The sequence below is a fragment of the Triturus cristatus genome, chromosome 3_2 (assembly GCF_964204655.1).
Source record: "Triturus cristatus chromosome 3_2, aTriCri1.1, whole genome shotgun sequence".
NCBI classification, from domain to species: domain Eukaryota; kingdom Metazoa; phylum Chordata; class Amphibia; order Caudata; family Salamandridae; genus Triturus; species Triturus cristatus.
In genome coordinates this window covers 375,693,892-375,707,508 of record NC_140584.1, presented here as the reverse complement: position 1 = coordinate 375,707,508, position 13,617 = coordinate 375,693,892, and the positions used below count along the sequence as shown (strand labels likewise).

Below are 13,617 nucleotides of genomic sequence, written 5' to 3'. Positions count from 1 at the left end.
TGAATTGTGTGGCCAAAGACATTTAAGTTCCTTGACCAAGTAAGAAACTGCATTTCTAAAGTCTTTCTTTTCTTTATCCACTGCAACCTCAACGTTGCTTTTCAATGAAGACATCAGCATCTATAGTATTGTCTATTGTGTACAATTGATGCAGTTGCTCTATTAAATCCCCCTCTAATCCAATCCAGACTGCGCAATTTACAAGGCTACCCTTATGGAATTTTTAACCAGACAGCAAGTTTTGTCCATCTCTTGATATAAGTACATATATTGTTCAATCTTAATCTACCAAAGTAATGGCTTTCTCTGCTTGTGATTTCTAGATTGTATGTCCTCAATTTCACACAGAAAATACCACAACTGAGTATAGACAGGTCCACTGAAAATATATAATTCTGTTTCCATGGTATGTTCCTTAGTAAGAGTTAAGGACTGCACTATGTAAATGCCAATACAATACAATACACTAATTATGGATTATCCACATGTGTCATAGGATCAACAAGCTGCTGAATACTTTGCAGATCTCAACATATAAAATCTGTTTGTAGCTGAACCAGATAAATAGTTACTAGAAATATTCTGCAAATGAGGCCACATAGTGACAGGCTATTTGCAAAAAGCAATATGGCCACCTTTTGTTTGCTGTATGAGGTGTTAAATTGGTACTAATATGGTAAACCTTTACCTAGACAGCATCGATGTATGTTAAAATAACAAAACCATGAAATAATACTGCCACAGAATGTACAACTTATTTAACATAAGTTGCCTTTTTGCTGCATAATTTCGTGAAGGCTACTGTATAATTTGTTCCTCCAATTCTGCATAATTCCAGAGGTTGTAGGTAAATAGCAAGAAGTGGGATCAATCACTACAACATGTGGCAACAGTAGCTTTTATTCTAACTACTCTTCTAGGGGCAGTGAAGCATATTTTGTATCTATGTAACCTCCTTGCATATTTTCCCTGTAAACATTACTCAGGCTAGAAGTTCTCCCACTTGAAGACCTACTACAGAGGGAGAATAGCAAATTGACCTCATCAGGTATCTACTTGTGTAATGATGCTGCATTGAAGCTTACTGTGTTATCACCATTTTTATTGCTTTATCTAATATAGAGAATTTCCCAAAAATGCTGGTAGCATTCCTCTTTAGGTTGTTTAATTTTGAGCAAATTAGCTGTGCTACTCTACTTATAGCTCGTGTTTTTTCAGTTTCAAAATGTATTAGCTCAAACTGGGTGACTTGCTCTAAGATTATTACATCATACCCAAAATGTTTTTTTCTGCGTGGCTCTAATTAAAATTAGCTTGATGTCTGACTATTTGGCTTCAATTATGCTTACCTTGATATTTGGCTAGAGTGTATTGCACTTTATCTGATGAATCAATTTCATCTAGCATATTGATTTAACTATTAATTTCTAAGAGCAAAATATACATTTTATTGTATTCTATGTTGAATGTCTCAATAAACATGAAATCCAAAATAACCTATTTGATCACGATTAAGAGTACCTCCTTTTTAATACCTATGCTTAAAACACCATCCAACTAAGCTAAAATGAGCTGCGCTCATCAGATTACTTGTTTTACAACACTTTGATCCCAAACACAAGTGGACCGAAGAATCCGAGCTCAAACCACTGTTTCTGTCTGAATCAGATCTCTTTGTAATGCAGAGTTTGCCATGCACAGTAATTAGGTGGTGAACTCCACGTCCCTGTAATTTTCCCATGGTCAGTTTTGACAGACCAAAACTGGTACAACATAATAGGGCTGCAGCAGTAATTAGTCAGCCATGTGCAATTAACTGCTGGTGGCTTTGAATTCTCTATTTGCAAGCCACATTTCCAAGTCTGAACATGGAAACTGAGGTATTTACCAGACTGTGTAAATAGCTTACACTGTGATATTAGTATTTTTTGGGTCAAGTAAATACTTCATGCTTCTCCTTCATACTTGTATCCGCACGGGACAGTGTGTGCTTTTTATCCAACAGCTGGCGATGGTTTACATGGTGCATGATGAATTGACTGTCCTTATTGAGGGGCCAAAGAGGAATGCTGATATTAAGAGGATCAACAATGCATTCACAGTAATGTTAAAAGTATCTGAATCAGCCCATCGGGAATTATGTTTTATCTGGCATTTGGCCCTATATGTGACAAATACAATTGCAGAGACTGTAACATTGCCGAACGACGCACAGCTGTGAAAGATCAGTAAAAGCACTGCAGCCCTCCCCTGCCTTGTATCCACTAATAAGAACAAAGTGTATAGGACTTACACCACTCAGAGAACTGGCACCATGTAACAGTATTTCTAACATTAATAAAGGCATCACGCCGAAACGCGTCTGGAAGAATTGCTTTTTAATAAATATTTTACCCTGTGAGTGCTCCGTATCTGTCTGGTTGAAGTTGGTATAAATATATATACACACAACAATCACACTTCCAGACATCCATTTTGATTGCGGGAGGACCATAGATTTGTCACCACCTTGACCAAACCTCTCTGACAGTCCAATGGAAGTAAGGGTCTTCAGAGAAATGGCTGCATGTCCACCCACCCAATTTAGGTTGGTGGAAATGTAGCCATTGTGTTTACTGTCTGTCACCGTCAGGCAAACACGGGGGTGAGGGACAGTAAAATGTAAATAATGCTCCCCTTCCATGGGAGATGACTCCTATGGCGAGGTGAGCATTATTGATTCCGTTTCTGAATTTTCTTTTTCAAAATAAAAAATACACCTGTTTGGTACCCGGTTGCGCTAAACAGCAATATGCTTTGACAGGAATCACCATGATGGCGGATCCTGCCAATGCCTTATAAGACTACCTGCTTGGTGGTCACTTATAAATTTGGCAGGCAGCTCCTCTATCAGGAGGATGGAGTAATTTACATCATCCCCCTGTTGCAACAACGGGCCATCCACCATTATATAAATCAGCCCCTTTGATCTTCTGCCCTCTGCTTTATTCTAGCCTGGAGAACCCTCGAGTGCAGCTCTGACTGGGTATCTAGAAGAGAAATAAGCAAAGTTACAGAGATGATTCAACAAACCTAATGCCCAGTCAGTAAGCACCTCAATTGCAAGTGCAACTGCCATTCCAGTAGTGATCCTGGAGGCATGTGAAGATCTCACTAGGTAGGCTAGAATTTCTAAATCTGGTGGGCAGTCCCCACCAGGGGAACAGAGGCCCAAGCCTCTGCTGACATGACATGATAGTGATCTTTCCAGTGCCTTCTAAATGAGAGGCTGCTTCCATAATTAATATAGTGACTGGGTAATGAGAGGGAAGATTCCCTATTCTTCCTCCTAGTCCCAAAACCTGCTCCAGCTACCATTAGGCTCCCTGCTCCTAAAGCATATCTGGTCCTCTCTAAATATGAGTAGCTGAGAACAATGTTCTGCAATTTATTGTTTACTCTCATGCCGTCTATGTTGATTACAATTGACAGATTATAATAAATGTTGAAAAGATGATAATATGAGCCATTATGTGTCTTGTCACATGGATATTGTGGTTCTCCATGCCTGTCCAATTTTTGTTGAATGTCATGTACATGGTTCCTTACCAGTTTCGGTCCCCTAAATGTACCCGAATCCACATAAAATCAGGTATTTATAGGATAGATTTGGAGCTCTCAATATTTCCCATATCAGACATGAGGCGTTCATCTAGGGCTGCCTCCAAAGTTCTCACAAGACTTTCTTTTAACTTTTAACTACACCTCTGACCATTGTTTGTTAGAACATCAACCGTTTGCTGTTCAACCCTAAAGTTTATGAATTATGACGTAAAATCATTGATTGAGACTAAAGCATTTCATAGCTTTAATTACTATCCTCTAAAATGCAAATCAACATTATATTCTTAACCAAAGTATATTTACTAATTCCACTTTATGTTTCTAACTAAAGCTTATCTCCTAATTTGACTTTTCTCATGTGCTGTATGACTGTCTAGTAGCCCACCCCTATACTCCAACAGAAATTACATTTCTGTCATGATTTCAGCATTCTGGGTGCTCTCCTGATCTCATCCTGGAAAGAGGTGAGCTAAATTCTCACATAAAAGACTATGACAGAGTGAAGTGGGTCTCCTTGATTTTTTAAATACAAAATATTTGACAGTTATTTAAAGTTGTTAAATCATTTGACCAATGTGAACGAACTAAAACATGAATATGTTGATGATTCAGTTTTGTAAACCAAAGCAAAACAAACATACAATCAGTAATATGGAGTTGTATTTAGGCACTTCCAGCGTGTACTTTGACAATCCCAGTGTCTAATTCATCATGTTACACAACAATAGAGACACAATTTCTTTGGATAAAATGAAGAGCATTATTTCTTATTTACATGTCCATATTTAATCAGAAGTAATTCAATAACATTACAATTCCATATTCCTACCTTAGTCCTTGGCACCTATATTCCGTCCTCTCCTAATCTTTCTTGATTACGTAATTACCGCGGCCCTGCACTAGAAACTCTCAGTTCCACTTTGAGAGTTATTGCATTTTTCCACTGTTACGACCACAACTACTACTGCTTTCCAATGCAAGCCACTGAACATTCCTAAGATATGTTCCACTTTACAATTGTCTCTACAAAAGTACAATGTCAGTCCTTTTGAACAAACTATGCCATAGTGACCTCACACATTTGTTAAATTAATAACAGATCCGCCTTATTGAATGTCTAGCATCAGTCACCATCTTTTTAATCCGCTTTCATAAATACAACATCTCCTCCTTCCACCACCGGCCACTTGGCTCACAATTGACCTTTGGGACATAAACAAACTTCTCGTCTATGTCTTCAAATCAATCTATAATATCCCATACACCCCTTAAAATATAACTCTCTATACTCATGACCCATCCTCATAAATCACAATACCACTTTACAATCACACACATTCTTTAATTGTCTAAGGAGTCTTTGTCCTACTACAATCACCCCACTGGAATGTACTCGATCTGGACCAAAAGTCAACCTTTGTCATGCCTGCCTTTGAAAGATCTTCTATTGCAGCACATTGAATTTTAGTTATCAGCTACACCAATGGAATTAGGATCACTTAATTTATACTTGAGTCAATAACGCATAGTGTACTAACACCTTACTTTAACCTCCATTCTTACCACTCACATAAATAAGCAATCCTTACCTATTCAACGTTATTTTGTACCACCTCCTATTACCTATGCACAGTATATCTTGTTTAGATACTCACAGAGACTACATAAGCATAAACACAAATAGCACAATAAATTGTATATGTGCTAATGTGGTTGGGATTTATGATATTTTTCCAACAGGAGTTGCCCATCTCTGTGCAGAAATATTTTTCAAATTACTGAAACAAAGCTAACTTGTTCATAGAATGTTCCAAAACAATGCAAGCAACACTTTAACTGTGTTAAAAGTTATGGCCATCAGATACATTGGATTTTGAATCAGTATAATCATATTGGAAGAAAGACATAATGCATTTAGTGCTTTTTACCTGCACAGCTTCCATCCTTTTCTTCAAAGCCAGCACTACAAGTACATTTTCCAATAGGTACCAGCCATTCCCCTTCGGCGCTGCAATGCATCCTTGGAGGATTATCCATGTCTACTTCAGAATTATTAACACAAGTCCCTCGAACTTCCACTAGAGTTGCAAATGCTGCCTCAGCAACGGTGTCTGGAAAAACTGCCAAATTCTGAATAGTAGAGAGACACTTTTTGTAATACACCCGCACAGATACTAAGGCAACACAGGCCCCTACATCCTGAAACCCTAAATGAAAACCTCTTTTGTTCAGATGGCCAATTTCTCTCACTTCTGTGTTCAGCTTCATTTTTCGCTCTCCCAAATCCCCTTGTGTGAAACTCTCATCAGCAGCTATTGTATCAATTTTAATGTACTTGCTCTCTTTAATGTTTCTGCCCAGGTCATAATCGGATTCAATGAAGTAAAGATTGAAAGTCTCCTTGCATGTTCCAACGACTCCAGGAATACTATTACAATCCCGCAATGTGAATTTTAGTTCAATAAAGATCCTTTGGCCATTTCGCCTCATGATCCAGCCTGTTTGCAACCAGTTGTTTTGATTTGGCTCCATCACGTTGCATACCTGGTAAGTGCGGATTGGCTTGTAGTTTTCATCTACACCACTTATTTCTTCCCACTAAATAAAAAGAAAGTAACAATAGCATGTTAAAAAAAAATCATAAGAAATAAGGACATATGTAAACAGTTATTGTGTTCCTCTTCAAGAACATTGTACACTCTGATACAGTGAATCTAACAAGGCATTATGGGTTGAATAGGGAAGAGACACAGGTAGTGACATCGTTTATAAAAAGTAGTGTGAACACACAAGGGCAAGCAGTGCAGGACTTTTCACATTTTAAAAGTATGGTTTAAATGGTAGCTCTGTAAACTTGTTACACTGCTTCTGATTGGAGATCTGCTTTCAAGTTGAACCAGTGTTGCACTGGGCTGCATCAACATCTCAAACACTAAATGAAACTCAAAGAAATGTATAGAAGAGGACAGTTAGAGCTAAGAATGACCTTTCCATCCAAGTTTACCCAAAGATTAAGCCTCACAGGTAAGGGTTAGAGGACTTTTGCTATCAGTCAGATTTTTGTAATCTTGACATCATATTGATGAGATTTATCAAATATTGCATTTTTGTTGGGGTTAATATAAGAAATGGCAAGTGAAGTATTCTTAGAATTTGACAACAGAAAGGTATGGGTCTACAGAATACTTGGACCCAGATACCTGCAAATAAAGTTATTATTGTCTCAGAGGTGCATGGTGAAGCCAAAGGGTTACGCTTAAAGGAAACAACAGAAATCCTATGGAGTGGGGAAGGAATTAAACCTCAAGGATCCCATCATCATAAATTGTGCATGTTGATGTGACAAAGATTTGAAGCATTCACGGAAGCACAAAATGTCTGCATACATTGAGCTAGAGCACTGGAGACAAATGCAGAACAATGACAAATGCTTGGAGCAAGAATCAAGCCCATCATTTTATGCTCACTATGCCACTCCAGAAGTGCAATGGGTATTCCCAAATGAGGACCCGTTCTGTTCTGTTCGATCAAAGCAGCACATCACTGATGAAGCCTGTACAAGCACAAACCAGGTGTGGGATTATTTGTTCCTCATTCAGGTAGGTAAATTGACACTTTTTGTGAAAGTTTATGTTTCTTTGGTATTACAAACTACAAGTTAATTGTAAGTTTACGACTGTGGAAACGCAGACATTGGGTAGAGAACTCTGCATATAAAAAGATACTGTCCTACATTTTTATGTGCAGAGTTCTACACCCCAATTACAAACTTTCAATGTCATAAATTTACAATTAACTCATAGTTTGCGAATGCCAACAAAAAAAACATAAACTTTCACAAAAGTGTAATTTTACCTCTGTGAATCAGGACCAGACTATTCAAGTTCACAATGGGTGTGCCTTGACATTCTGTGGTGAAGTTGTCCAATTGGAGCAGAACCAAAATTAATTTGCATATTGTTGCCATCCACTGGGAGACACATAGTAGGCAAAGAAAGTATTAGACTGAAATGCAGTCCAAGAGAATGCCAGTAGCTGAGAAGTTTGTAACAATTTTACCCATCACCTTTTGTTTTCCTAGTATGCATTATAGAACCAGGTGAGCTGGATCTATACCAGGTTTTTTCGAGAACCAAACATTATGTTACTAATTCCTATTTGAGTTCAGTGTATGTAAAGTATATTTATGTGGATGTCCTCAACACATGTTATGGATCAAGCTCCTTAGCTGCACACCCCAAGATAAAGTAATGCATAGACATGCCATACTACTAAATTTATCAAAATACTGCTGAGAGATCTGGCACAATTTGCTGTCTGCATCACTGTCATTAAGAACTTTACATAAGTAATACACAATGTGTAGAATTAAAAATGTCTCTGTGTAATACTTTTCTTGAGAAAATGACACACTGTTCTGTTAAAAGAGCAAAAGGAGTTCAGTAGTAATGATCTTGATAACTGAAAAATATATACTGGTGATAAATACTTTTTCAACAATTGGATCTATTACAAAGAAATGCACCGTAAGCATACTTTAAACTATGGAGTTCCAAAGTATGTGTATGAGGGCCAGATCAATGTCAGATTTTCAGAAATCCACCTGAGAAAAATGTGCATACAACTAACCATAAATCCAGCTGCAACTCATATGCATTGTCAGTGGTCATCCTCTCATTCTGGCATGGATTCCATTCTCTTCCACCTACCATGAATTATCCTGCTTTAAACACAATTGACTGATACACAGAAAGGGTATTACTTACTCCATTTGATGGATGAGAGGTCCAGCCCAGCTCTGCTTGTGACTCCTTTGAATCCAGCAAAACAACTTCAAATAGAAAAGTGGCATGTTAGAATGATTCCTTAGCATGTACTCCTTCTAAAGTATACATTGTGCTTGTTAGTGTTACATGCAATAATAATACTGTATTGTGCTATAAAAATGCATTGTGTGGCATGGATCAGGACTTGCACATCATGTAACTCTCATAGTACAGGTTGGCCCTTCAGCTGATTTTAGAATTTCTTGACTTATTTAAAAATAGTTCAAAATGTTTGTCATCAACTATATGCTGTGTATGTCAATCAAAAAAATAACATAAAGTACAACCCAATATACCTATGGAATCTGATCATTAAGTGTAACTTGGAACAATGGTTCCTTTAGGACTCATTTAATATAGTTAATAGCTTAGCTCGGAAGACTGAATGTGGCTACTAGCAATAATCGTATAAATATCTAGAAGCAAAAGTATGATATTTTTATTAAAATGTATTTTAATAAGTTGAATAAAACCAGAGTTAAAGTGCTTAGTACTCCAAGGGAGCACATAAATGCATAATAAGAGAAGTATGTATTTTTACAAAACGATCTAGGGACTGCTATATTTCTGTAAGGCTCAACTGGAAATCACAATCTGTCTAAAATTCAAATATTGTCCCTGGTATAAATGTGCCAGCTGACATTCTCTCCTAGTGTTGAGTTACAGGGTCATTACCAGCACATAATGGGCAGATTCTTCAATTGGAGGCCAGTATAGTTCTAGGGTTAGGTGAATGGGCCCAATTAATCCTAGCAACCACTTAATGAATAAGAAAGGTATTCCGAAGGACAATAAAGGCCCATAGCACTATGGAAGAGGCAGGAATTAATAACTATGGTTCAAATGGGGAGGTGGAGAGAGGGTTGGTGTAATGAACTGAGCAGTACAGCTGTGACGGTGACAACAGAGAAATATACAATGAAGCAAAGACTGGTTTGAAACACAGTCTGACGTGTTTGGACTTGGGAAACAATTTGAAATTCGGACGTATTGGGGTATATTCTCATTTTTTGTGCAAAATTTGTGTGGCCGCTTTGAGCACTGAACACTTCACCCCTGTTACTGTACTTATAAAAGCACTTTTTAAATGTATTATATTATACTAGCATCCAAATAAGATTACTTTAGTTGCTAGGAGGTAAATTTGAACTACAAATGAGTTGTGTTAAATAAATCTTAATGGAACAATTGAATAAGAAAGATTACAGTACATATTGGCCAAAATAAAACGTATGGAAGCAAATGTACTACTTCAGTTTGGAATATTTGGTTTTAAGAAGTAAATTTAAGTAAATCAAAGAAAAGCAAGGCTTAATGCAACATTGCATTACATATTCACATAGCTATTTCTCTAACTCACTTGGCTTATATCTCATCTTCAAAAATAATTGTAAGTGGGGTGTGTACTGTTTGCCTGAGCAAAATTGTGAACTGTTGTATCAAAAAATGTAAAAAATTATGCAAAACGTTTCAAAAACTTATTTTGCTGTGGCTAGAGAATAAGTCGAACACTAAAGCATATGATGCATTGTAACGTCATGTGAGATACCGGTAGGGGTGCTGGTTGAACGAGAAAACATCTTCCTCATTCATGCAAGACATTTTTGCTACTGCACAGTTTCTTCTTCTGAAACCAGCGTCCGGTGCAACAAAATTGTGGGAAATTTCACCCCAATGAAATTCATGGGGTTCTAAAAATGTTGTGATTTACACTACCATAAAATAAATTTTTTACAGGCTTTGCCTGTTGAAGCTGATATAGTTAGAACGGTTTGGAAACACTGATAAGGTTTTTATATTCAATAATAATAATAACATTTTTATTGATTGTATTAATCGGTACAATGCTGGAGTGAGCTACAACAAACAACAATACAATAAACATGTCAGAAATATTTATAGAATTTGCTCTCACATACTGTCAGGTACAATATACTAAAAAGCTCCTATGACATTATAAAAAGAGAGGGGGCGCCAATATGAGCAATAAGAGCAAAGATTATGAAATATAAAAAAGGAAATGAAAACACCTATACACCTATACATGTGCAGTAATACACGATCTTATCCAACTAATGCCGTCCTAATAGGAAGTTTTACAAATACAGATCAAAGGGGTGTTGCCAGCATTTCAGAGAAGTGAAAATTATGTCGAACTTCAAGGTGCTTGTTTGCACACCTTTGGACCAGGTACAAGTTGGTCGTGGGAAGTCAGAAAAAATATAATAGCCATTGTTTCATTTTAAGCACATCAAGTCAGCAAAACTCATAAATTATTTGTATAAGTTAAAGGCCAAAATTATTGAATACGTTTTTGAAGGATATATTGAAGTCACAGGAACTATCATAAATTCTATTAATTTGTTTGACCTTTTTCTACATCTTCATATCTTAGCTGGATGATCAGCATTCTAAGTAGCTAAGTTGGGATAAAAGAGCATACTAATTGCATCTACCGCTCTTCCACAATATGCAAGGCATTCTCACTTCAGGTTCTCAATCACTGCAATCCCATTTATTTATTTCAGGACATTACATAGTGCTAGACAATACATGTGATTTAAAAGAGCAGGCTCTCTTGAAAGATCTTTGGATAGGAAATAATACATTTTGCTGTTGCGAACCTATAACAGTTTGAAGAGGGGTGCAGGTCTTGCCTTTGAGGCAAAAAAATAATCTTCATCAATACACTGGGATTAGATCAAAGTTCTAGGGCTACATCATAAGAGAAAACATTATTTTATGTTAATGATCTGAGCTCACACCCCCCAAAGTCTTTTCAGGTGAGGCCCAACTTTGCCTTAGAACATATGCATTTTTCACATGGAGTTAGAAATGGCGTTAAGTGTACTTATTTTTAAATTATTACAGTACTTCATCTTGTAATCTTCCCTGTTCATCAATACTTAGACCTTACTCTTCTCAACACTTTAATTTTTGACTTTCGATTATCGGCCTCATAAAAAATGTTTCTCGATTCCTTCATGATGGTATCTTCTAAGATGTCTAATGTAACCACTTGGGCGGAGGAGCGTCGCCCCACTGCTTTCTCGCAGTGTGAGAAACAGAAACATAAAATGGTATAATGAATACCATTTTAGGTTTTTGCTTTCAGACTGTGAGAAAGCAGAAGGGTATGTTGGGGGCGGGTGGGTGGGCAGTCCTGTTTCAGGCAGGGGAGGGGTGGCTCACCTACTGTTGTGGGCGCTGACTGTTTGGTCGGGCCCAGGGCCGACCAAACCAGTCATCCGCACTCTCCCGTTTTCTCCATGTAGGCTGCATGCAGCCTGCATGGAGAAAACGGCCTCCCCATAGAAGCGGTCGGCGTCCCAGCCAATATGCAGCGTTGTGATTGCTTAGGGGAGGAAAGGGAGGCTGCCTGCCTCCTGCGAGGAGCAGAGAGAGGAGATGCGATACGGGATCAAAGGCGGAGGTAAGTAATTATTTTTTTTCAATTAACCCTCCTCCCCGCGTAATCTCCTCCCCGCGTAATCCCCTCCCCATGTAATCCCCTCCCGGCGCGATCCCTCTCTCCCCACCCGCGAGTCATGCCAGCCATGACTGAATGTAACATTTCTGTTGGAGGATAACCTTCACTCTTTGTTTTTAATTCTTTTTATTTTCTCTTCAGAAAAGTTTCAAGTTGTGAGGAATTAACCTTCAAGTTTAATTGTTCTATGAACTGGACTATTTTAATTTTAGATAAGAATAAGGTTGTTTGAACAAATGTATCTCCTTATCATATAATTCTAGTTACTGGCAGAGGTTGTATCCACGTACCCATTATATAAGGACAATCACAGAGTTGCAATGTATGCATGTAGCATAAATGGAAATTGGCAGCTGCTTTGCAAAACAACTGGTAGGAATTGTTGGACCTGATATCCTTGACATGGTTTTCCCACATCGTTGTGCCTCACAGCCTCCTGATTTTGATGGCTTCACGCCTGCAGCACTCATTGTGCCACCCACTGAAATGCCCCTTTAAACATGCCATTGCAGCCTGTGTGTGAAGTTCCATTTGACCTGGCAAAATAAACCATTTGCCAGGTCTGAACCTTCCTGTTTGCTACATATAAATCACCCCTAAGGTAAACCCTAAACAGCCCAGAGGTGAGCAAGGGACCCACGTCTGGGCATTTCATGCCAACTTAGGGCAAACAAGGCAAACACAATAAAATGGTGAACGGAGATGATGGACGGAGCGCTGCAACTTTTCAGACACTCACCCCCAGTCAGTATTAGATCTAGGTTAAATCCATCATTGTTATTTACCTCACTTCGTCACCCCAGTTGAGACCCAACCATAGTTCAGACCCAGCCATATGAAAATCAGTCTTGACCATGTTCCTCATGGGAACAGACCAGCCTGAACTGCCAAACCCGGTCTTCCCTGGACTGGAAATATGCATCATGGGACTGGTTAGACAGTGACACCCCTCATCAACCAGGCTTGCTTGAATCGAGTGGCAAAGTGGGCAAGGGACCCACGTCTGGGCATACCCTGCCAATTTATGGCAAACAATGCAAACACAATAAGATGACGGACGAAGCACTGAAACTTTTCTAACACTCACCTCCAGTCACTATCAGATCTGGGTTGGATCCATCATCGTTATTTAGCTCACTTAGCCACCCAGTTCAGACCCAGCCATATGTCAATCAATCTTAACCCTGTTCCTCATGGGAACAGTCCAGCTCGAACTGCCAAGCCAGGTCTTCCCTGGACCGGAAACAAGGATCTTAGGACCAGTTTTGGAGTAACACCCCTCGTCAGCCAGGCTAGCTTGAATCCAGTGGCAAAGTGAGCAAGGGACACAAGTCTGGGTATGCCCTGCCAACTTATGGCAAACAATGCAAACATAATAGGATGAAGGACAGAGCGTTGAAACTTTTCGGACACACCCCCAGTCACTATCAGATCTGGGTTAGATCCGTCATCGTTCTTTCGCTCACTTAGCCACCCAGTTCAGACCCAGCCATATACCAATCAGTCTTTACCCTGTTCCTCATGGGAACATTCAAGCCCGAACTGCCAAGACAGGTCATCCCTGGACCGGACACATGCATGCTGGGACTGGTTAGACAGTAACACCCCTCATCAGCCAGGCTTGATTGAATCCAGTTGCAAAGTGAGCAAGGGACCCACATCTGGGCATACCCTGCCAACTTATGGCAAACAATGCAA

General features: G+C 38.8%; 1 protein-coding gene across 1 annotated transcript in view; it reads right to left on the bottom strand.

Annotated features, from left to right (window-relative positions):
* Positions 1–13,617, bottom strand: part of EPHA10 (EPH receptor A10) — a 1,455,844-nt gene that overhangs the window by 1,374,615 nt on the left and 67,612 nt on the right. The window contains exons 2-3 of the mRNA XM_085647895.1: positions 8,370–8,434; positions 5,532–6,201 (exon numbers count right to left, since the gene is read on the bottom strand). Of these exons, the coding sequence (XP_085504021.1) occupies positions 5,532–6,201; positions 8,370–8,434 (735 nt within the window). The remainder of the gene's footprint in view (positions 1–5,531; positions 6,202–8,369; positions 8,435–13,617) is intronic.